The following is a 25,797-nucleotide window of genomic DNA, read 5'->3' on the forward strand; positions in this document are numbered from 1 at the left end:
TGACAGACGTAAACTGATCAAGGACAATGATCATACACACAAACGAGACACATTTATCATACTGACACTCATCTAACATCCAGCCACCCCATCTTTAAATAATCACTATGGGGATGATGCACAGTTCATTCCTGAAATCAAAGTGTGAACTATAAGGGAAAAATCACATGGCATCTTGCTGATACATGCTCTTGTACTGAACTTAGAATACAATGTACAGAGAGACCTCTGGCTTAATTAGCTGCCCACTGAGCTAGAGTTGGCTTCTATCTTTTTTCTGCATATGAAACCACAGAGCTTTCTTAGTACATTATTTCCATATGTGTTTATATTGCTATCTTTGCCACTTGATCCAGCATTTTAAGTGATCATTCCTGTCTAAAAAAAATACAACAAAATGTCTATCCACTTACCTAAAGTATCCATCAGCTCAGTCCTCCCTTTCCATGAGTGTGAGCCAGAAGACTCCCCAGGAAAATCCATACAGTCTCCCTGGTAGGCGGCTGTTGAGAATCAGATCAAGAGGCTCTTTCTTATGTCATTTTATTCCTCTTTATTAGGGATATGATTTCTCATTCTTTGCTTCAGATGTATTAAAACCCTCACTTACCTAAGTAGCCATGCCTAGGATCGTGGCTGGTTTGCAGACATGAACACCCAGCTAGGGCTGGACAGGCATGTGCTGGCACAGCACAAGGAGCAGGGTACTGCAGCCTGAGCGTGAGCACCACCAATGAGCACATCGTAAGCGTGGGCTCACAGCTCTTTTAAAGTGTCCATGGGGCAGGAGAAAGATGAATCACCACTCATGCACTACTTACACACGCATCTGCCCAACACTTCTTGTGTAGGAAAGGATGGTATGTATGTCTGCACAAATATTTACACTTAAGCTCCGGTTGCTTCTACATTTTAGCATTCTACATTTAGCTTGCTCCAAAACCACTTTTCTAGAGACTGGTCTATCATCAGAATATCTCATGTTCCAAATTTGCTTTATTTAGACTATTATCAATATCGAAACAGAAAAAAATTATGAAAGAAAGCCTTAATCAAGCCAATTCTCTTACCACAGAAAGCTATTAGGTTGGTTAAAGATTATTTCAGCTTCATTTCAGCTTTCATAAAGCTTCATAAAGATTATTTCAGCTTCATAAACTTGTCTGTGCTAACAAGTTCCAAGTGTTTTTCACTCATTCTGGGTTTGAGCTGATAGCTATTTCTCCATGAGAACAGAGAAGATTTTAGTCTTGACAGGTCATAAATGCTCGGAAGGATCTGTGAGACATGAGCACAGAAATGGCCACTGAATTTATAGGAGAGATGGTCAGGGCAAAGAGGTAAGTCAGGCTGAGCAGATCCTGACCTCAGAGCTGAAATGGGCCAGGAAGCTCTTTCAAGGGCAGGCAGGAGGAACAGCAAGAGAATTATGAAGAAAATTAGGAAAAGACAGTGTCATGGAGACCAAACTTCTAAACCATGAAAAATGGCAGTTTAAATAGCAGGTCACCCAAAAAAAAATTCTGCACATCAATTCAATTATATTTGCATAAAATATTTTGACATAAAAATTTCTTGGCGCGCTTTTACTTCCACTTAGCAATTAGCAATTAGCGCTGTACCTGGATGATTTTCTCCTTTTCAACAAAAGTACAGTTCCTCATGTTCTCCATGACCACAAGGGGTCTACCTGAACTGAGCTCATCACACAAGACTATTTATGCTACCTCTTTTACAGATACCAGCAAACTTTGCAATAACTTCATGTTAAACAAAATAGTAGACTTTTAAATTGAGGTGACTGTTTACAGCCTAACCAGAGAAGCCACTGTTGTAATACTTTTTGAAAATTTTATTCATATTATTGAATTCTGAGCTTAAACACAGATGAGGAAACCTCTAAAAAGTGCTGAGGTAGTGGTCAGCAGTGTACAGAAACTGTGATATACTATAAGTAGCTGTATTGTTAAACAAGCAAACATTAGACAGATGTTATTAAAAGTCATCTTTAATAGCATTTAAAAATAGCTATTGCAAACTTTATTTGAAGAAAAATAAACGAATTACAATCTTCCAAATTCCTTTGAAACAGTCTAGTTCCTTAACATTTGCTTTATTACTTGAAAAGACAGAAGCTATTTGCATAGTTGGCATGTTAGTTCAACTCTGTTTGCTCAAAACAGCTCATAAAAGCATTCTTTTTCTATGATTTCTGATTTGATCAAAAGTGGAAATGTGATTGATGATATTAACTTAGATCAAATTGGGTATCTGACTATGTCACAAGGTAGTCAAGAATTTTAGTTCAAATTGTTTAAGGTCTGATATGGAAAAAGAAGAGATGTGCCAATCAGTAGGACATTATACCTGCTTATATACTTCTGCTGATCCAGCATATTTTTATTTTCTTCTTTGTATTTAGTATCCCATTCAACCTAACAAAACTAAAAATCACATCAAAAAAACCCAGTTCATACTATAACATTTTAAGATATAAGCAATGCCCATGAAGTTTTTGGGTAGCTACTAAGAAATACAACAAATTATTTGAATTTAAAGATAAACCTTAAACTGGAGTACTGGTGAATCAAATGCAGTATATAAGGCATTAATGCTCATACCTATCTGAAAACAAGCTATGTATAGGAAAAATTAGACTAATCTAATACAGCACACTATCACCCTTTATTGCATTGCATAGAACAGCAATAGAGCAATGGCATTTCCATTTGGCACACAGAAATACAGTAAAATTAGTAAGAAACAGTATGGAAGTGAAATATTTTGATATGGGGAAAAGGAAACAACTGCTGTTATATTTTACAGATAAATTAAGGATCTAATTTCAAAATCTTCAGATCATATAGACATGGTTCACTGCATAAGAACTTCTGAAGAAGAACATAGAAGAAGAAATGTTATAACAAAAATAATATTAGTCATTAGTATTAAAATTGAATCCTCTTTCTTAGCGTTTCAGACAGAAAAATTATGCCATTAGGCACTAGCTGCTTTCTAATATATTCTTTCCTAAAAACAGAACATTACACAGTGTTGTTGGTTTGGGCACTGTGAAGATCTTGTGTTTTTGCACATACATTGCACACTGCAGAACACTGCAGCCTAGAACAGCTATGTTATACGCACCTGCTTTCTGCAGGATTCGGCTAAAATCAAATGCTGTCAGTATTCATACCAACAAGAACAACACATTCAGAGAAATAGTGCTAGGATAATATTTTGATTACTGAATAAAGCCAATTTTTGTATTTTAGGTTTGACTGTCAACAGTGACTTTCAAGGCAAAAGAGAGGCCTGAAATATAAGGACATGGAAGTGTTGGAGCGAGTTCAGAGGAAGGCCATGAAGCTGATAAGAGGACTGGAGCACTTCACCAGGGTAGATTCCCCTGTGAACACAGGCTGGGAAAGTTGGGACTGTTCACCTGGAGAAGGGAAGATTGTGTAGAGATCTCACAACAACCTTCTAGTGTCTGGAGGGGGCCTGCAGGGAAGCCAGAGAGGGACTCTGAGGAACTGCAGCAACAGGACAAGGAGCAATGAGCTCCAACTGAAAGAAGTGAAACCTAGGTTAGATATTAGGGATTTTTTTACTGTGAGGGTAGTGAGACATTGGAACAAGTTGCCCAGGGTGGGTGTGGGTGCCCCAGCCTTGGCAGTGTTCAAAGCCAGGCTGGGTAAGGCTTTGAGAAACCTGGTCTAGTGGGAGGTGTCCCTACCCACAGCAGAGGAGTTGGAACAAGATAAGCTTACAGTCCAGTCCAACTCCTTCACATTCTATAATTCTGTGAACACTGGATCTGCTTCTCATGCTTCTCCTGCACCCGTCTGGCCACCTCCTCCTTTTAGCCTATGCCACTGATGTGCACAAGCCACAAACTCCTGCTTGTGAAGTGAACAGGTGCATGGGGTATGGAAGCTAGCTGGGAATACCTGCACTGCTTCTGTTTGATACAAGTTGTGCCAGGGGAGGTCCAGATTGGATATTAGGAAAAATTTCTTCACTGTTAAGCATCAGAACAGGCTGCCAGTGGAAGAAGTGGTGTCACCATCCCTGGGGGTATTTAGAAAGAGTATAGATGTAGCACTTGCAGACATGATTTACTTGGTGGACTTGGCAAAGCTGGCTTAATGGTTGGACCCAACGATTTTAAAGGTCTTTTCCAACATAAACCATTCTATGGTGGTGCCATGCTGGGAACGAAACCGGCCCAGCCTGCAGATTCTGAGGTGCTCTAAACCTGTTAAGCAGCACTCATTCCCTGTTCTGTACTACAGCATTTAGTATAGAATATCTCTAAATGACACCCACATTGAATCCTGTAGAGAAACCCTCAGCTAAGATCATGGATGACAGCAGAGGCAGAATTTGGAGGAAACACCTTTAAAATACATTATAGTTTTGTTTCAGACTCAATCCTAAATAAATGGCTCCTATTGATTCAATAGCATATTAAGGGCCCTAGACAGACCATGTCCATTGACAGCCTGTAGCTGAAAAGGGCATGGGAAATACCAGCGTACACTCAGACTTCAATGAACAGCAGAAATGTTGAGACAATACATGAAGACTCTCTCACAAAATACATTTTCATGACTAATTTTAGCATCACTCCTTAAAACTCCTTGTAGAACTTATTGCTAAAGAGTTCCAAAAGGTTTTTTGCTACAAGATTTCCTATTATTAACTTCAGTGGGAGCATGGCCTACCCTAACATCCAAAATGGGTGTTATAGAGCAATGGGGATAATATATATGCTGAGCATTGGTGTAAAGATTCCCACACAATGGTGAGGAAAATAAAAAAAAAAGTCACTATGCCAAATAATATTCCACTCACTGCCACCACAGTACAAATTTTATCCTCCGTAACTCATTCAAAGCACCAGGCACTACTGCAAAGTGACTGAAGGCACTGATGCAGGAATGTTAAAGGCCACCTAGTGTAAACATTTGCTTAAAGTCATACAGTGTACATGGTTTCTTTAAAATAGCTTGAGACAGATGCAGATTTGGATGTCTGCAATAAAAAGCCTTCTGTATAGAATAAAGTAGAATAAAAGAGGATGTTTATTCACTGACTCCAACAATTTCCCTGACATGGTACATTATAACTGATGATTCTTAATACAGTGTGCAAGGCAGCCAAAAGTAATTTAAAAACATGTGTTGTTTGTCTCAAAAACAAATGTAAGGGAATACTAGTAAAAGCTGCACTGTCCAAAACTCAACTAAGCAGTTTAAATCTGTTTTTCTTGGAGGATTTTCAGGAAGACTGGACTGCATGCAAAACAGAACTAATTTATTCCTATGTACTGCAAAAGAGAAATTTATCTCCAGTACATCTTGTCTAGAAAATAAGTCCTTTTATCCTATCATTAATCAGGTACCAATGTCCCTATCAGAAGCCCTGCATATAGTAAAATCTGGAAGTATAAGAGCTTTGGGATTTTGAAGTTATATTAAAGGGAGACAAATGACATGTCAAGTCTGCTGTTCTCAAGGACAAGAGAAGACCAACTTTCATAGGTCACAAGAAAATCAAACCCACAACAAAACGCATCTCAGTTCAGATGAGAATTTTTTCCAGATCTTACCCTTGGCACAGCTGGATTTAGACTCCCATAAATGAATAAAGGATTTTAGATGCAGAGATGTGTTTAATTCTGTATCTTCATTCCTCTTAGCTTTGGAGCTATGTAACCCAGTGAATGACTTACAGAGGGTGAGATCCTGCATCCATCCAACTGACTAAGCAGTGTGTTTGGCATCAATAAATACATTACTTCATGTGGGTCAGAGCAGCACACACACTCTGCTCCGGCACTAATTAACTACTCAAAAGGCTAAATCCAAAACACACCAAGGACAAGTGAAAAGCATGAATGATCACAAAGAACCAGGACTAAGCTCTGCCTAAGAAACAGGACAGAACCCCAAATATGTGAAAAACATTGTAAATTCCAAAAACAGGTGAAGTAAAACAAATAACCTCATCTAAACTAGTTCTGCAGTTAAAACCTATACCTAGGTAATAGAAGGCACCCCCAGTCCAGGAAGTTCAGGCCTCTTCCCATGCTAAAATGCAAAATTTCCTTTCTCAACAACATTACAGATTAGCATAAATACAAAAATATACATTTTAAGCAGTAGAAAAAATGTAATGAAAATTAGAAATTGCTTGAGGAAAGTGACTGCCATATTATTACATGTGCACAAAACCACACTCCGTCTAAAAAGGGTAAGAAAGAAAGGGAATCAATAGAAATTAAAACTTCCACCTCTCTTAGCATGACAGCTATTAACTTCATTTCAGTAACTATGATTGTAACAGCTTGGCTGTCTTATCAAAAAGAAATAAGCATTAGATATTACAGGTAGGGTACAAGAAGGACAGACTGGCTGCCAGACATGGAATGCATTCATACACTCACTCAGGAGCAACAAGCTCCCAAGCTCACACTTTCCACACTCACAGAGATCTGTAATTCTCCCCATGTGCAAAGAGCAGGTTTGGATGTCAAAGTGGCTGCTACTTTTCACCATCCCTCTCCTCCATTCGACTTCAGCAGAGCACTTGATCATACATGGACGTGGCTAAAGTAAAGTAAGCGTGTGAACTGTTTGGCAGGACTGAGTGCATATGCAGCCCATGCCTCTTAAAAGCCTCTCCCACCACCAGCAACAGGGGCACAGATGGCATCCAGGGCCACCAACTCACATGGCACTGAGAGCAGTAAACAACTGTTTGGGGTATGCCACCTGAACTGTTGACAAAGTGATGCTGAAAGCGCAAGACATAAATGATGCCCCAGAGTGACATTTCTAGGAGACGTCAAGAAAACAAGAACAGGCTCAAAGCAAACTTCCTTCATCTGGCCATAAAAATATGCCAGCTGACACCAGCATTCTCACACGGAAAGAGAATTGCATTTGTTTCTGAATAACCCTGGAAAAATGAAATCTGATAAACAGACTTTATCTTTGACACGTTTACAGTAACAAGCCTTTCAGAGCAAAATGCATGAGAACATCCTGAGGCGTTATTTTCAAGCATTATTAGCTTATAAATTGACAAAAAAAAATCCACCTACCTGCTCTGTAATGATTCAAAATTAAAAAAGAAGACTGACAACTTTCTGGAGCATTCAGCAGTTTGTAAATGCAGTACTTTTTGGCTCTTGGAGCTGCTTTGAAGCCAGCTCCTTCTTTTTTTTCATATTATTCCCCATGAGAGCACATAGAGAAATTCAGTATTAATGTGGAGCATCACATCTTCAGAACAGAACAAAGTGAGTTCTGATACCAAGCTCCTATCACTGCTTATCAACACCCTAATGGAGAAGCAGATAGTGTTTTGGAAAAGCATGGTAAACTAACATCCCTAAAATACAAGCACAGTTGGACGCTGGGGTAAAAATAAAGTGGGAATGTGGAGCTAAGCTTACTTTTTATCACACTGCTTTCTCAGTAACTCTGTGCTTCTTCAGAAAATAAATTCAGTATGAAACTAACATTTGGAAAGCTTTTCCAGCAGACACTCATAGAAGTTTTCTGGCACAGCCAGACATTTACCATATGGGCCAGCCCAGTTCTCCCTGAACACAGCAGGAGTTTGGTCATGGTAATCACTAAAGACGGGCTGGTATCTGAACATAAAATTTTCTTTGGATAATTTACGGAAACCTTAGATGTGAAACATAATCTGTTTCCTTTTACAGCACCCAACTGCACAGCAAGTTTGCATGAAGGACAAAGAGTACACAGAACAAGGAGGCCAATGAAGAGTGCTGAAGCAAGGCTGCAGAACCATCTCGGTGGCAAAGGTTGCAATCACTTTCACAGAAGTCACAAGAGGTTACACTTTGCATTACTTCTGAATTATAGCTTCTCACTGCTCTTCTTCCTGTTCAGAAAGGTTAGTTAACATCAGTTAATAAACTTCTGAAAATTAACCAAGAACCCAGCTTCAAAAAGAAATAATTTTTAAAGGATGCACTAAACTCTGACACAGAGCTCATCATACACTGCAGAACACTTCCCAGATATTTAAGCCCAGCCATTACTCATTTTTCTTCACCCAGAACTTCTCAATATATTCAGGCCAACACCTGGTGAAAGGCACAATTTCATGACTCAGTCTCAACTGTTAAACACAATCTGTTCACAAACCTTGGACAAATATTTTAAAAGGAATTTTGCCCCTACCTACATGACAAAGGAACTCAGATGCTTTACCTGGCAAGTTGCTGGCTATAACATTTAAGAGCCAGGTCTCTCCTGACTGACTCTTTCTCTCACTATCATGTATGGAAGCACCAGCTTCCTGAATCTGGGACTGCTTACCTCACCTAGGTCCTGCTCATGTATTTTACTCTCCCATTCTCTGAAGGGCTGCTACAGAGCCAGACTAGAAGTCTGAAAAATCATTTCAGAAATATCAATGCATGGAAATTGCTCACAGAACAAGTTTTTGCAAAGTTTCTTCCTCATAGTGGGGTTTTTTCTCTTTTTTTTTTCCTTCCAACTAGAGACCTTGTAACTTCTTTTTTTTACTAGTGGAATTTTTTAACTAAAATTATTTTTGTTTTCTTTACAAGCCTCAGGGTATTTAAAAAACATGTAATTTTATAGGCCAAAATATTTACCAAACAGTGACACCCAGTTAGTTATAAAATGTCAGGTAAGAGAATACTGCTGTACTGGCATCCAAGCCAGCTCTTACACATATGTCAGTTGCACTATCTGCCACAACAAAATCACATCTATCAATAAATGCCAGAGCATTTCCTAGCTCTGAATCTGACATGAATCTGTCATCATCACATAAAATATAACCCTGCAGCTTGGGTCACCAACTACAACAGTGATGGAAAATAATAAAGTAAAATAATGTCACATTCCTGTATTAGACAGGAAGAAATTCTCCCAGAAGAACTCAATCACAGCACATATATATATCTGTTGATCAATAATATATCTGTGCTATATATTCATAGGAATGGTGTTCTTTAAAATGGTATTTCCACAAACCATTATCTTGAAATTAAAGAAATTACAGCACTGATTATGTCATATAAATTTTGGTCCTTAATGTAAGTTTGCTGAGAATTTATTAACTAAATTTATTTAAATATAATAAAAATATTTACATGTGCATTTACCTGTAACTTTACAACAAACATATTTATTAGCCTATCTAATAGCATTCTTGTGAAAGATTAGATCCTGAACTCTTCTCCCAGGAACTGGAAATTCATTTCAGCCACACATTTCAGGCTTATGTGTTTCTGTCAAAAACTTGCTGTAAATTTTTAAGCCTCTAGCCCTTAAACATGCTCTAATTAATGGACAGCGTACTTATAACCGTTAATTTCCTATTTTACTTTAAAATTCTGTGAATGAACAATAATTTCAGCCTACATAGAAGAATGTGATCTTCATCTAGCTGAAGCAGCACACATCATATTAGGTTGTCTTTTGCATTGAGCTAAAAAAGCATGGAAAAATTGCCTATACCACTTTTTTATTCCTTATCTCAAAACAAGCCCAAATCCTTAGTAATGTACCAAGTGGTTCATGTAATGAAAACCTGGTATCTTCTCCAGCAGCCTGTAATTTTTTCTTGCTTTTAATCTTACCAAAGAACTTTCCTGCCCATCTCTAAAACACACTCAACACAACACATACTACATAATACATATAATACACTCATACACAACAACAACAAACAAAAAACAAACGAAAAGCCACCAAAACCACAAGCAAACCAACCTAAAACCCCCTCCCCCCCAAAAAAACACCTTTGAAACTCCTTTTTCAATGTACACCTTTTTTAGGTAACAACAGAAGTCAAAACATTGGCATTTTTTCCCATGAAGGACTCTTAGTTTAAGAAAGAAAGAGATGGCATAGCTACTCAAGAGGTAATTATTGACTCGGTAAGTGAATCACAGTGAAGCTCCTGCTTTTGATAGTTTTGGGAACACGCTGGGCCAGAAAATTTGCAACAGCTGAGGAATCAACCCATTAGGACAATAGATATGAGAAAATACTACTTGTTAGTAAATTGGGCATGCAAATGTCCAAAAAGAGTACAGTTCAATGCAGCTTTTTCTTCACTAAAATTTCTCCTCTTCCTCTACAGGAAGAAACTTTCTTTTAAACTTCTGAATAATTAAGTACCATTTGAAATGACTGACACTTACTAGGTTCATAGTAATCCAGTACAGTCACTGAAGCATCTTGGATATTTGCCACCTTGAAGTCTCTCACAGCTGGAATATCCACACAAACCTGTGTTTCATTTAGCTAGAAAAACAGAAGAGAAACATCCTGAGAACCCTGGGGATGGTGGCTTCATGGAGGAGCTAAGGACTTTAGCTCAATGGTAGTCCATTACTAAAGGCTTAAGAGTCAGGATGCATATAAAGATGATTATCTCATTTGCAGTAATTTTGGTCAAAATAGAGAGTTCATGAAATGTCTGCCTTCTTATGTGTGATTTTTAAGAGGCCTAATTCAGAAACCCCTTACAAATACAACTGAGTTGCACCTATCCAATCAGTCTCACTACAAAACAGAACTATTAATTCCATGTAAATAGCAGATGTTGATTTCCCCAAAGAACACAATCATAATGTCTTTCCAAATTTAAGCCTAACAATATCAGAGTCAAGATTAAAATCACCACAAACACATTTCTTTGTTATTTCCAACTTACAGAGTCGAAGTATAGGTTGACTTTTCCATTATCTTTTTCCGTCTTCTTGACTGTATTGTCTAATGGAACAAAATCTGGTGACACAGAGAAACCACTGAGTAAGCCAACCTCCATAAGGACCATACCACTACTGGGAGCCGTGCCAGAACCAAAGTACCTTTTCAAAACACAGAGAAAAAGAAACTTTCAGTAGAAATACAGTAGCACACTCTCCAAAGAAAACATTTGATCTTTAAGTTCCAGCTAATGAAGTAATAATGCTTAATACTTAGGAAACAAATGGAACAAAATACTGACAAGAAAATGTCTAATGATAAAGAGCTAATAATTAATTTCTCAATTATTTTTCCAGGTAATTTTAGCCACATATGCAAAAGCTGGTTTAGCGCTGAGAAAACTGCAATACGTAAATCATGTGAGAGACTACACTGACACCATGAGGAACTTTCAATCGGCATCTATTAGTACAGGTTTATGTTACAAATATGCAGAAACTGTTGCAATTAAACACATTTCAGAAAAAGCTATTAAGAAACTTCTGTAGGAATTCTTGTACTGAAATATAGGCATTTCGTCTTATGAATGCATTGTTTTGCTTTTATTCATTTTGGAGGCCAAGATACAGATGTATACACCAAAGAAGTCTCCCAGACCTTTTCATATTTCCTGCACAGAGACTGATGATACCATTAACAAAGTCATCACCAAATTATTTCACAAAGTTTCCATTTTAGAATGCATAGCCATGTTATTAATCCACATTTGGAAGAATATTTAATAAGCTGAGTCCCTTCTCGTTTCCTAAATAATGCTTACTATTATATCTTCTTCCAATGTGAAAACCAGATGCTGGAGTAAAAGTTACTTTGCACACTATGGTGCATAACAGATGTATCAAAATATATTTATGGTGCTCTTGTGCTACAAGTGTCACCTAAATGAACTGCAAAAGATTCTACTGCTTTAAATAAAGCAGGTAGCAGAAGAGTTTCCCCTGCCTTAGCATGGAAGGTAAATGATTATTCCACTAAGATAGAAGTGTCTCCAATCCTCATTTCAAAAGGCTAGCAGTATTGAAAATAATTAAACTATTTCTTTGTAGAGCTGGGTAGTCAAAAAACAATAAAAGGGAAGAGTTGCTTTCAAAGCAATGCTGTTAAGCCTGGCTGATTCAAGGCAGATACAACTTTGAAAGAAATACAGTACAACTGCTGACTTCAGTTGGCTCACAAGATTAGAAACAAATGAAACCATCTGTTCAACTATGTGCTGTGCCAAGGTAGCTGCTTGAAAACAAATAATTGAATTGGAACTGGATATAACTATTTCTGCATAATTACCAATAAGAGGAGAGTAAAATAGCTGCCTAGCCAGCCTGGGGTGCTACTAAAATACCAACAGGGAACCAAACTATCTTGGTACTGTCAAGGAGTGAGTTAAATATATCCCTAGAATTTATGAGGATCTGGCTCTCAAAAACGGAAGAGAGGCAGCCTTGGAGGGGGGTTGTGGTACCATCACTTCAACTCCATGGTCTCTTAAAAAAAGGGAAAAAATCATCACGCAAGAATGACCAGTGAGAGAAAGACAGACTTGAAACTTGTACATGAGGAAAACGGATAATATTTTCAGATGAACTTTATGTTTCGGCTCGTCAGCAATATGAGATCAGGGTGAGACCCTCTCACAGATGATACAAATAAGAGAAAACAAAACCAAGCTAGTGTAGGCAGAAAGCAGAAATGAGAGAGTAAATTGAACCATCAATGATCATTTTCCCATGTCTGAAAAAGGTATGTAGGCAGTAAGACTTAGAAAAAACTACCAGTCCTGGGTATTTGCCTCTCAGAGAGTGTGTTACCTTCTCCAACCAAGAACCACTTTAATTTGAATGAGACATCATCTTCTCTAGTGTCATAATACCAGTTAAGAAGACCATAGCCAACCCCTATCAAGCTGGATAAGAGAAGCTGGATATTCTCCAGATTAAAGAAAAGAAAAAAACTGTGAAGTTGAAGCCTTCAGTACCTATGTATATCCACAGGTAGATGCATACCCACAGCTAGACTATACATACCCACTCGAGATTTCAACAGCCTTTCTGTATTGGTTTCTCTACTAGAAAGCCACATCATGTTATAAAGATCATAAGTAGGTGAACTTTAAACTAATTTAGGAATATAGATAAGGCATATATTATATACAATTTATAGGGAAGAGGAAGATGACTAATCCACCAAGCTCAGCAATCAGAGATGAAGCCATAGCCTAAGCAATTTAAACAGACTTCCTCAAAGTACCAGTCCACTTCCCACAATAAGAGTTGATGGAACTGATTTTGGAACTAACTAAAAGTTCCAAGTAGTCTCTTGAGGCTGCTTTTCAATGTCACTAGATTTCCCTCTATTCTTTGAACACTTAAGCAATTAAAGCATCACCACCCTAGAGGATGCCCAGAGAGATGGAGCGCTTCTTCTCTCTATTTTAAGCAAAAGGTCTTAGCTAGAGAGCCAGATTGCCCAAAACAGACTTACCCCAAACCCATCATGTAAACCCTTTACATGTCAGGAGTTTGTGCTAGACTTTAGAATGCTGTTGAGACTTCATAAAAGAGTTTAAAAGAGAACAAGCCCCTTCTGTTTCAAGAGCTCTCATGTATTCTAGTGTCTCTGCCCACCATCTGTGTCACTGAACTGGATATTAGAAACATATAAAAACAGAGCTCTGGCTTTATGCCTGCTGGCTATTTCCCAAATTAAATCAATGCTCTGTACTGAAATCATACTCTCTATAGCTGATTATTTGTATGATGGTGTCACCTACAGGCTCATCTCCAGTCACAGCTCCCTTGTGGAAGGCAGAGCGTAAGAACAGTTCAAGGCATACGGTGTACAAAGTTTAAACAAATAGCAAAAAGAGATTGTGGATGAAAGGCATGTAAGAGGAATCATAGTGTATCAGGTGGTACTTTGAAAATCTTGCATTTACAAGGAATGTAACAAGATGGTACATATCTAATATGTATAATGCCACAAGAAGAAAACAGTGCTTCTAGAGGAAGTATTCATGAACAGATACAACAGATGCAGTCATCTCAACAACATTACTGTGGATGATAACAGACAGAATACAAAAACCATAAACACATATATAGAGAGAGAGAGAAAATGTCCTATAGGGCTTCATATGAAATATGCAGTGGTCTTTAACTACAATAGGAAATGCATACTGAAGCAACTGCCAGAAAACAAACACCTTCAAATATATATTTTAAATATGTGTATGAACACTTCCACAGCAAGCAAAAAGGAGTCAAAGAAATAACTTGATTGACTGGCTGACCCAGGAATATGCAGTTCAAAGTCACCTATTCTCATGTGATGTGAATTCTATCCAGGAAACACCTGGTGGCTGTCCTGAGGTCCCTGAGATGATAGTTGAGCAGTCTCAGCTCAGTTCTTAGTAGCTGATTACTGAACAAGAAACATCTCCCCAGATGCACATGTTCTCCCATATCCTCCCACCCCCTCCCCCTTATTCAGCAAAAAGAACAGAATTAGCCTTGGTGGAAAACTTTCCACCTCTTTCAAATCTAGGATAATGTATTGTATTCTATTACCAAGTTCTTAACTACTGGTGAATGAAAGACCACAAATATAGTTGCACAATAAGATAATGTGAATTTATCATTATGTAAATATGGATTCTGACTCCTGCCTAAATTGTTCTGAGTGAAGTTAATTACAGAGATTAAAAAAGAATGATTACTTCATGGTGTTTGTAGCACTTCAGAACTTCCTTCTCTCTTTACAAAAAAAATCTACTTCTGTATCAAAAGCAAAATATTTTTTTCATGAAAGGTAAGAGCAATAGGTCCTTATCACAGTTTGCTACTCAAGTTAGAATGCAGAGATACTGATTCAATTTTCCAGTCTGCCCACACTCATCCCTGTAGCTCAAAAGCACTTGAGTTTTTTTTCTTGTATTTCACATAAATATTTCCACATTCCTCTAACATTTAGGGTACCTCAATCTTTATGCATAACAGGAAAAAAAAAACCACTAAAAATTGATTTATAAATTGATTCTTAGTTTCACTACTATCATTTGTGCAAAGTAATTTTTATTGTCTTCAGGTATACATTTATATCCCAGACATTAGCAAATTCATACAAACAAATGGATAACTTAGCTTATTTAAAGCAATCTAAAGTTGGCATATACAAAGACATGTATGAGATGCTCCAACTGATTTACCTACCTTGTGCACACATTCAAAGTCAAGTGGTTTGTATCGTCTTTATCATCTTTTACATCAACATTCAAGTCAAAGGCTTCTTGGTTTTGGACAGATCTGAGCCTCTGATCGGCGTGCTTTATGTTGTACATAACATTCAGCTGTGGATTGAAAGTACAGACATCAGGTGACACGTACAGCAAGCAGTGTGATTTAAACACCAAGTTGCTAGCACCGTAACACCAGAGCCTTCACATGAGGAAACACACGTTTGCACAGACCTGCTAGCCTATAATTGACTTGCCAACCTATAACTTGGACAAGCCCTGTCATACCTTTAAATCTGGACTGACAATTTTCTATTTGCTACCTGAAACCACCGTAGAAGGACTGTGATTTTCCGGAAGCACTTCTCATTCCATTTTCTTTAGCCAAGCAAAATGCATACTGGGGTCTTGCAAGGGGAGTTATTTTAGCCACTTTCTGCTTATTCTTTCACTAAAAGCAAAGAAGAACCCCCTAACCATGCTATGTGTTTTATCTGGATGACTGAGGGAATCGTCTTTAATTTCTGAATTTTGCTTTTACTGCCATGTCTCTCACTTTTTAATACAAAAATTATGCTCCTTCTTTCAATCTCTACACATAATTCCCATTGTCCTGCCCAACATTCCTGAATTTAGCATGCTGTATGAGTGCAGAGCCAATTCTGTAGAGGCACTCGGGACAGCCATGGTGCAACTGTGAAGATTTATCATGTCGAACTGCTCCACGGGAGAAGGCAGTACCAAGGATGAAACCAATCTAGAAAGCCTGCCAGCTGAAGGCACACAAAAAGCAGTGCCTTAACAACCTGTCACCACAGAAACAAAACTGTTTTAACTTTTGCCAGAAAAAGCTAATGAATGGGAACTTACTGCCAAGGCAGGATGTACTGAAACCACATACTGAACAGGTCAATCAGCTAGTATTTTCATGGAATAAGCTGTTGCTGTTATGGTCTGACTTTCTTTTCCCTATTTCTCATGACAATGAAGGAAAATGTTTTCACAACACAGAGTTTAATTAAAGCCTTCTTCTGTATACACACTCACTTTGGAGACAGAAGACTATTATACAGAAACTCACATTAAATTAACAAAATGAACAACTATATTTCTTAACTTTTAAAAAGCAACTGCCAAAGCTAAAGGCAGAACTGGTCCAGCCTTGTGTATAGTGCACCCATTTCTGGTGAGAGGACCAAGGAGAGAAAACTAAAAGCTAGTTTTCTGCATGAGAGTGATGCTTCAAATAGTATCAACTATCAACTATGACACTATCAACTGCACTATACTTCTAAAAATGTGGCACATTTATAATCCCCTAATCAATGCTTATCTTTGTTCTTAAACTAGCAGCATAAATGAGCTTGACTGAGCATGTGAATTCAATGAAAACATCTCCAATATTTTCTGTCCCTTTTTGAGTACTCAATATCCATTCAAATGGTAATGGAGAAATATGTGTGCATTTCATCATGTACCTGTTTCACTACCATCACACTAAATAGCATTCAGTCTTCTGCCTAAGTCAAATAAAAATACACTGAGTGGAAAAAAAGTCACTGTTTCCAGTAATGAGTAACAGAGAAATCTGAGGGTTTTTCCTCATTCCCTCTCTATACCTCATCAGGAGATTGAGGAGATCTTGTTCACCTATCCACTTTGCCCATACCCACCCTTGTTTGAGCCTGTCCACCCTCCCCTTGTTGCTAGTTCTAGATTTCAGTGGCATTCTCCTTCCTTCCAAGAAGGCATAGGCCATGCCAATTATTTTAGTCATGTGTCAAGTCCAGCTCACAGAAGAAACATGTTTATTTCAAGACTTTCAGCAGGCCTCCTAAGGAAGATTGGTTCTTTGACTCCTTTCCCTAGAGCATCTTTCATAATACCCTAAGCCATCCTCTCTTCCCTCTTGCAGAGCAAGTGTCTTAGGTCATGCATGGGATATACCCACAATGGGATATACCTACATGGAGAGACGAGCTAGAAAACTTTATTGACACCAGGATCAAAAAGCTATAAGTAAATGTCTGCCATTGCAATCATAATATCCAAAATAAATACATTTTATGAGATTCTGAAGGGTCAGGAGTGAATGCACTGCCAACTTGCACACACAGACAGTGATATTTCATCAAAAAAAAATTTCCTAAGAATCCGTTCTGTTGGGAAAGCATGATGTTTCCATTAATGGATTTAATCTTGTATTGTGTGATATTTAAATGAATTACTGTTTTGACATACTACATTTGGTGAGAAAGCCAAATCCCAGAACAGTTATTCTTACCACTGTACTCTGACGGGCCCAAGACAATGAAACCCAGCTGAAGAAATGTGATTGCAATGTCATATGCTATCTGATTTATTAAATCTGATCCAGACCTAGCCTATGTCTGGGAAAAAGAAAAATCTCATTCAATGTCCTCAGTGCTCTTTCTTTTAGGATATCAGACCTGCCAAAGGAAGCAGAAGGAAGGAACTGATCTCTGCAAAGATAAGGTTTTGGAGGAAGTACTCCAGGGTGTTAAGTGTAATATTCTGAATCAAGTCACAGCATCTCTGACTCAAAGCTTCAGGAAAAGAGGCAACAGCACAGTGACTTAAATTAACAAGATAATCTAGCCTTGGTTCCTGAACAGCAGTTCTTCGTGAGCACATTTCCACGTTCATGCAACACAACAGAAACTTATAACTGGTGTATAACTGGTGTTATACACCCCCAGGGAATGCTCCCAAAAGCCAACTGGCTATTCTTGGTGAAAGACTTCTGCCCAGTCTTCACCAAACATGCTAGTTTGAATGTGAAATTTTCCTGCTGAAAATAATGTAATTGGAACTAATGTGTTTTCACAAAAGGTATTAATTTTAACAAATCAGTGTTTTCCAGCAGGAAACAATTTGCTGAAAAGTTTTTCATCAGCTCGCCTGACAAATTAACTGACTTAATATCAGGGAGTATTTCTCAACAATGATTAGGGTTAAGTAGTCTTAACTGTTCTGGAGCCCCACTTTGTTACATTCCACACAATCACACACACAGGCACACTGAAACCACAGATGTGTGAAAGCAGTCCTGCTGAGACGTTCATTCCTATCTTGGCCTGCAAGTCTGAATCTAAATTATCCTCTGAAACTTTTGAACTTTGCTGCAACTTCATTTGTACTTCTGGGAATTAATAAACATGGGTTGTGATTTATGGCACTGTGGGTTTTGCAGACTGGTGGTGAATGAATGAGGTGTATCTCCAGCTGCTGTCCACTGCTGATAGGCAGCTGTGAAGACTTCTTTGAAAAGGCATTTTATCCCAAAACACATATACCAACCATCACCAGGCTTTTTTTGCTTCCCAAATGCATAAGAACGCTAAAGTCAAGGACAGATTGGATGGAACTTGAGATAGAATCTGACCTGGCATAAAACTTGAAGACACATAAAGGTGACTTCGGATCAGTTTTCTCAGTTTTCCACTATGACTAGTAGTCCAGTAGGAACACTTGTTTTGTGACACAGTCATCAAGTATAAGTTTATGCTTTCAATAAAATGAGTCTCTCATGCTCAGAGACTAGTATTTCTGCTCACTTTTCCAAGGTCTGCTCTTTCATCTGTGCGGTCACAACCAATTGCCATGGAGAGGGCACCAGGGAAGTGAGATCCACTGCTGGCTGTATCAAGTTAGATCCAACACTGTTTTCTGATATGGTATTTCTCCTTCCACTTTCTGCCATGCCCACACTTCTGGTTGATGCTAAGTGTCTATTACTGTTTGTAGTCTGCAGGATCCTTTGACTCTGTTTCTCATGCTATTGCAGAACACTGTAAAAATTGCTGGAGAACCCAGCTGTAATAACCTCTTATTTTTAGTTTTTGTCGCTTTCTACTTCAATGAAAGGAAAATAATTCTTATAACTAGCAATGATTTTCCACTATGACTAGTAGGAACACTTGTTTTGTGACACAGTCATCAAGTATAAGTTTATGCTTTCAATAAAATGAGTCTCTCATGCTCAGAGACTAGTATTTCTGCTCACTTTTCCAAGGTCTGCTCTTTCATCTGTGCGGTCACAACCAATTGCCATGGAGAGGGCACCAGGGAAGTGAGATCCACTGCTGGCTGTATCAAGTTAGATCCAACACTGTTTTCTGATATGGTATTTCTCCTTCCACTTTCTGCCATGCCCACACTTCTGGTTGATGCTAAGTGTCTATTACTGTTTGTAGTCTGCAGGATCCTTTGACTCTGTTTCTCATGATATTGCAGAACACTGTAAAAATTGCTGGAGAACCCAGCTGTAATAACCTCTTATTTTTAGTTTTTGTCACTTTCTACTTCAATGAAAGGAAAATAATTCTTATAACTAGCAATGAAGTCTTACTCTGTATTGATCTGGGCCTTATTATGGTTTACCACAAGTTCTCAATGAGGCATTTCTGCCTAGTCCACATACCTGTTTTACTCTGAATTCTGTCTGCCAGTGTACCACTGCAGTTCTTTGTCTTGCAAATGGACATGGCATTTCTGCAGGAGGACAGGGCTGCTTAGATACAGTTCTGGCTCATGGAAGTGCCCCAAAACTGTCAGTCTTAAAAGGCCACACCATTGGTCAGAAACTACAGGAATACATCCATATTTTATTCACAGCATCCTCAGTTAGTGAACTGCTTTGCTACTGATTTAAGACATTTTGGAAGACTGTTCCTATTAACATGTTTTATAAAACTTCCAAAACACACCTTTCTTACAGAAAGGGTATCTTCAGCAAGAATACCTACCTGATTGCCTGCATTGCCTACCTGAAAGACAGCAAATCCCATTCCCTCCGCTGACACTGTAATTGTCATTTGTTGTGCAGGGGGAATCTGAAAGAAAGATGACCAAACCAGTATTTTCAAAGTACTTTCAATCAGCAGACTTTACAAAAGTATTCCTCACTTTTTACAGTACCTCCTTAGCCTGAAGCAGGAAACGGTTTCGAGTATTAATTAAGAATGTTTCTGGCATTTCCAAAGAAGGGGCCGTGACTGTTATATCCATTTCTGTTTTGCTTGCTGCAGTGAGAGCTGCAAACAGACTCAAGGCTTGTAGAGCCACCACTGTGTCCTGTTGAAAGAAACAAACCCTTCTGTATTGTAAAGAAGCAGCCAGCACAGCACACAGACCATGCCTTGGGGAGCTCGTAGTCCCTGCATTCACCCATTTCTTGATTATGCTGGAATCTTCCTGCAGCCACCTCCAAATCTCTGGATTCCCCTGGCATGAAGATTCCAGCCCAGAAGAGAGAGCAACACAAGACAAGAAGTTAGCTGCTGTGGGAACAGAAAATAAGGTGGGAGCCAGCCAAGGAAGTTTTCCTCTTGTGCAAGGTGCGTGCAACACCTGACAAGCTGAAAGACACAACAGTCAGAATTACACACCAGCCACGGAGAAAGACACAGAGGGAAGTGACAACATTGCTACTTTCTAGATTTATTTAGTGACTGTGCATTAAGTATTCAGTACTGCACAGGAGTTTTTCAGGGTGCCTTGATCGTTGATGCAAAAGCTACAGGTCTGAAAAATCATTAACACTAATTGTAACAAAAGGTTGAAATTAATTTTTATCAGACACTCAGCAACAATTTCAAAGGGTTTCCCTCTGTATTTGATCCAAAGTTTTTGTGCAATTGTTTAACCACTGCAGAATATACTTACAAACACCCATATTTTCATATGTTTTCATATATTTTCACATATTTTTCCATCTTTATGTATGATTGTAGGCTTAGCTCTCCAGGTTTTGAACACAAGAGGCAGTGTGTGAACGTTTGGTTCAGCCCAGTTTAGCGAATGAGAATTTTAACATCCACTATTTTCTGGGAAGAAATACAGTAATATGTCTCTAATCTCAGGGACTTTTACTGTTCATGCAGTTCATTTTGCACCTGTTGTTAACCAGTCAGAGTGAAGAAATTGGCCTTTCAGCCTTGGCATACAGATACTATATCTATAATTAGGCTGCTTCGAGTAACAAAATTCCAACATAACAGGAATTCATTCACTACAACATGGTGACCATGGTGACTGTGCCACACCTTAAGGGGCTAGGATGGGCTTTCTATTCACTCTAACTGATAAATAATCCACTCTCCTTCCCATGCCACATCCTTGTCTGAGATGACCTGCTTCACTGATTTCTTAAAATGCAGAAAGATCAGCTCATTAGCAACTGCAAATTCACAGTAAACTGTATCATGTATACAGATTATGGTGAATTACTACACCCAACTTATAAAGCATCACACATGCAACTTAATGCTTTCCTCCTTATCGTTCAACAATATATTAAGTTTCTTATGTAACTCATGGAAGGAAACACTCCAAACATTATTTTTTAAAGCAAACTTAAAAGTTAAGTAAAAAACTATGGAGTAATTTCTACAAATTAAAAAAGGCACCTAGCAAGACATTGGAGAAATTTTCAAATCTAAACAGTTTAGACTATGGAAGAACAAAATGGTTAAATTAATTTCTTAATTTTACCCTCAAGGGTAAATGATAGATTTTCAAACTTCCAAGTAAGATCGGTTTCTGGAGAATAGAGAAAAGCTTTTTAAACTCACTTAATGTTTCAATTAACCTCTTCAAATAATAAGCAAGAATTAACACATTAGGAAAGCACTAATACCTCAGGGGAACCTGGCCGGTTCTTAAATTGCATTTTACTCAGAACACATTTCTCTCAGATTAATACCAACCAACATCTGAAAATAATGAAGAAGAGGCTATACACCTTGGTACCAAGCAGCATGATGAAATGTGACATTTTACTGTGACCAGCATTTGTAGTTAATCTAAAAACTAGTTTAAACCAATGTAATCCAAAGTACTATCTAATTTTTTGGTTGCCAGCACAGCTTACAAGACATGGCTTCAATAACATGGAAACCTCCTGGAGATAGTAAAGATATTCCAAATTTCATGGCCCATCAAAAATCTATGCAATAGTAAGGACATTAGTAAGTTAAGACCAACTGCCAAAAGAGGGATTAGGTTAGGCTGTTTTTCTAAAACCTACTCCCTTCAGTTAATTGCTAAGTTAATAGCTTTTCAGGAGTTTGAGGACCCACACATGGCAAGAATAAAAAGAGGTTTCTCTTCTTGGAAAGGAAGTAAGCATATATATTCATCATACTTATTTTGAAAATATGTTTAATTACTTTTCCACAGGCTCTACTATTTCCTCTTAATTTGTTATTAGTATAGTATATAAAGAAGGTCTCCCTCTAATTCCCTTTTTTATTAGACTTGCCAAAAATACGAAAACTGGCAGTTCAGGAGTAAGATGCCAATAATGTACATAACCAGGGCTGCTACAGCAAAACAAAACTCAGTAATTATTATGTAAGAATGGTCCTTTTAAATTTTGAAATATACACTGCTTGTTTAGAAAGTATAGCAAAACCCCTTAAGACAAGATATTACCTGAGTAGATGAAAATCCCCCAAGGTGATTTCTTTGATGACTTAACCATTTCATAACAGGAATCCCTTCAGCTAATCTGTCTTGATGAAAGTGAGAGAGCAGAGCATATGCTGCAAGTTCAATATCAATGGACCGTGGCTGCCATGAGTCAGAAATTTCAGAAGCAGGTGTTACCCAAAAACGAAATTCTCCTGTAAAAGGAACAAACAATAACCTGATCCACAGACTGAAGTCTTTGGATTTTTGGGAAAGTCTTAGGGGAAACCTCTTCATTAATCCTTACACATGGGCTCTAGCAAGGATCTATGACATTGTGTTAATGTTTAGGTGTGTGTTCCATAAGGTACTTCCTCAGCAATGTTTGAATCTAGACACAAAAAAGCTGGAGTCTAAACAGTCACTCAACTGATTTCAGTGAACTTTACACTGATCCTTTCCTTGTCAGCCAGAAGTGCTCCATAAAGAATCCCTTCTGAAAAGGCCACCGTGTTGTTCTAGTGCTCCTTTCTCTCAGGACCAGAGAAGGCACCTCAGGCAGCACAGCTGCTGAATAGACTCATTCTTGAGTAAAGCCTTCCCAAAAAAATGACTTCTTCTCTTCCAAGAAGTGACTGTCCAAAAGGCCTAACTCAGTAAACATAGACAGATACTCAAAAGGCTCCGTTGCTAGGCTACAACACAAATCCAAATTTGGATTCTTCAAGACGACAATTACTATTTTGAGCCAAAAACTTCCATTTCTTCTACTCCATATGGTATGTTCTTCCCCCAAATTAGGAAAAATAATTCAGCTGAACTTGAAAGAGTTTAAATATACTGAGATGATAGGTCCCTAGAGAAAGTGCAACAGACCTCTGCATTGCCTTACAGAAAGTCCAATACTTCACCTCTTCTTTCTAATACTCATTGCTCCCCAATACCCTCCTGATCTCTCCAAACTACATTGGAATAGTGAACTTCATCCATCTCTCTCTCTTTAACCAGGCTGATCATACGAGGTGCATAGTAAAACAGGAAAATTGACAAGTCATGTCCTCCAACAGCATCACAGTACTCCTATCAGGAACACAGTAACTGAGACGGAAGGCCCAAGCCTTGTTGTGAATTGCCACTCATTTATGAATACTTCTTATGTCTTGGGACTTCTTAGCTAATTCTCTATATCATACTCTGAACAGACTTGAATTCTGAACACAGAGTTGCAGATATTATATGATAAACATTTTTAAATTTGACAAAAATCTATCTGTACAACTGTGTAAGATATTTGTGCAGTACCTTGGCGTTCTGCCCTCTGGTTCAGCATATTCAGTGCTTCCTTTGCTCTTGGACTTTTTGCCCAGGACAATGCATAGGTCACAAGTGCCAATGTGTAATTATCTGAAATGCCTTCTTCTAATTTATCTTCTAGAAAGTTTGTAGCAGTCTTGATGGCGTAAGCATGCTGGAAATTAAGATAATATTGAAGAATGTACAGTGAATGACATATATCTTGGAATAGAAAAATGTAAAAGAAAAATTTTCATTGAACCACAAAAATTGCTAGCCCAAAACCACAGCCAAGAAACAATGAAAATCTCTTTCAGAGTCACACATGAATCACAAAGGCAAGCCTTTTGATCTGGCACTGTCTTTATGAAACTGAGTAATTTCAATTAAATCAATTGGAATGGCTTAATATCTTTGAGACTAGTTCCCCCCAAGAAATTTCTTTCCAAGTTCTTGGACTCAAGTCATGACAGTATTCTCTTGCTAACAGAAACTGCCTTTAGATTTTGCAAATATAAAACTGAAGAGCTTAACACAACTTTGCATTGCTTTGAATAGGTAAGGGATATTTAACAAAATGAGGTTAGAGTTTGTCTGTGTTCAAATATTCCTCTATTTCTATTAACTACCAAGTGTTTCCCAGGTACTATGAAAATTTATGAAGCATTCTCCTAACCATGAATCATATTTATGAATTCCAATACCTGTTTATCTGGGAACCCTAGGAGGGATGACATGATGTAAGCTGTGAGAGTAATTGGATTGTTGGTGCCTCCTTGAAGATCACTGTGTAACACTTTCCCAGGCTCCTGGAACTCTCCATTCAGTTTCTGGTGACGGACAATCCATTTAGCTGTATCCATGAGTACATCTTCGTCAATATCTATGAACGGACGAGCTTGAAGGAAACATCTCAATACAAAAGCTGATAACCTTGGGGGAAAGGTTCATCAAGTAAATCAAAATTAGCCATGCATTACAGCTTTCTCTGTTTCAGATTATATAAGAATATTATAAAGTATAAAGTGCTCTACACACCCCTACCAAGCAGAGCAAAATGCATGCCTCACCCAGATAAGCAAGTAGACTAAACTTAATCCGCCACAAAATATGTCCTTTTTCCTGAAGATCACCCCTTCTGCAGCTATGTTTTAAAAATAAATACAGAGTATAGACTCTGAGTCTGCCAGCACAAGCGTATCTTTATTCAAACATTGCTCTCCTGCCTTCTGTTGCTAGACAGAAGTTATAATTTACAAAGTAATGCAGTAACGGGTTTGATGTTAACTACCAGCACTATCCCTGTAATGATACCCTTGAAAGAATCTTGGTTGTTTTATTATTAATCCCACATTATCCCTCGACTCCCTTCTTTCCAAATGTGCATTCATGTAACTTGTCACTGCACTATTTAAGTACTAGAGTTGCCAGTACAGGTAAACTGCCACAAAATAAGATATGTCCTTTTTCCTGAAGATCACCCCTTCTGCAGCTATGTTTTAAAAATAAATACAGAGTATAGACTCTGAGTCTGCCAGCACAAGCGTATCTTTATTCAAACATTGCTCTCCTGCCTTCTGTTGCTAGACAGAAGTTATAATTTACAAAGTAATGCAGTAACGGGTTTGATGTTAACTACCAGCACTATCCCTGTAATGATACCCTTGAAAGAATCTTGGTTGTTTTATTATTAATCCCACATTATCCCTCGACTCCCTTCTTTCCAAATGTGCATTCATGTAACTTGTCACTGCACTATTTAAGTACTAGAGTTGCCAGTACAGGTAAACAATTTTCATCTTCCAATCCATCAATATTGAGTCAAAGGCAAATCCTGCTGATGTCAATGAAAGATGCCCACTGAGTCCAGAAGTAAGTCTCATTCAGTGGCACAGTAATAGGGACAGAAGCATGTGCTGAAATATCTCAGTACATCTAAACTGAGCAAGGGTTAGCAGAACAAAGCACTGGAACCCCCCTCCGTTATCTATCTGGCTTCCATAACTACACTCTGGAGTATGCATCCTGGACTGAAACTCAGCA

At 38.2% G+C, this 25,797-nt stretch overlaps 1 protein-coding gene across 1 annotated transcript in view; it reads right to left on the minus strand.

Annotated features, from left to right (window-relative positions):
* Positions 1-1,897: 1,897 nt before the first annotated feature.
* Positions 1,898-25,797, minus strand: part of CD109 (CD109 molecule) — a 71,495-nt gene continuing 47,595 nt past the window's right edge. The window contains exons 25-33 of the mRNA XM_041410699.1: positions 24,459-24,687; positions 23,764-23,929; positions 22,486-22,676; positions 19,969-20,124; positions 19,818-19,883; positions 15,005-15,141; positions 10,744-10,900; positions 10,229-10,331; positions 1,898-7,926 (exon numbers count right to left, since the gene is read on the minus strand). Coding sequence (XP_041266633.1) covers positions 7,736-7,926; positions 10,229-10,331; positions 10,744-10,900; positions 15,005-15,141; positions 19,818-19,883; positions 19,969-20,124; positions 22,486-22,676; positions 23,764-23,929; positions 24,459-24,687 — 1,396 coding nt within the window. The 3' untranslated portion in view covers positions 1,898-7,735. The remainder of the gene's footprint in view (positions 7,927-10,228; positions 10,332-10,743; positions 10,901-15,004; positions 15,142-19,817; positions 19,884-19,968; positions 20,125-22,485; positions 22,677-23,763; positions 23,930-24,458; positions 24,688-25,797) is intronic.

This window comes from Onychostruthus taczanowskii, unplaced genomic scaffold (genome assembly GCF_017590055.1).
Source record: "Onychostruthus taczanowskii isolate IOZ18803 unplaced genomic scaffold, ASM1759005v1 scaffold33, whole genome shotgun sequence".
NCBI lineage: Eukaryota > Metazoa > Chordata > Aves > Passeriformes > Passeridae > Onychostruthus > Onychostruthus taczanowskii.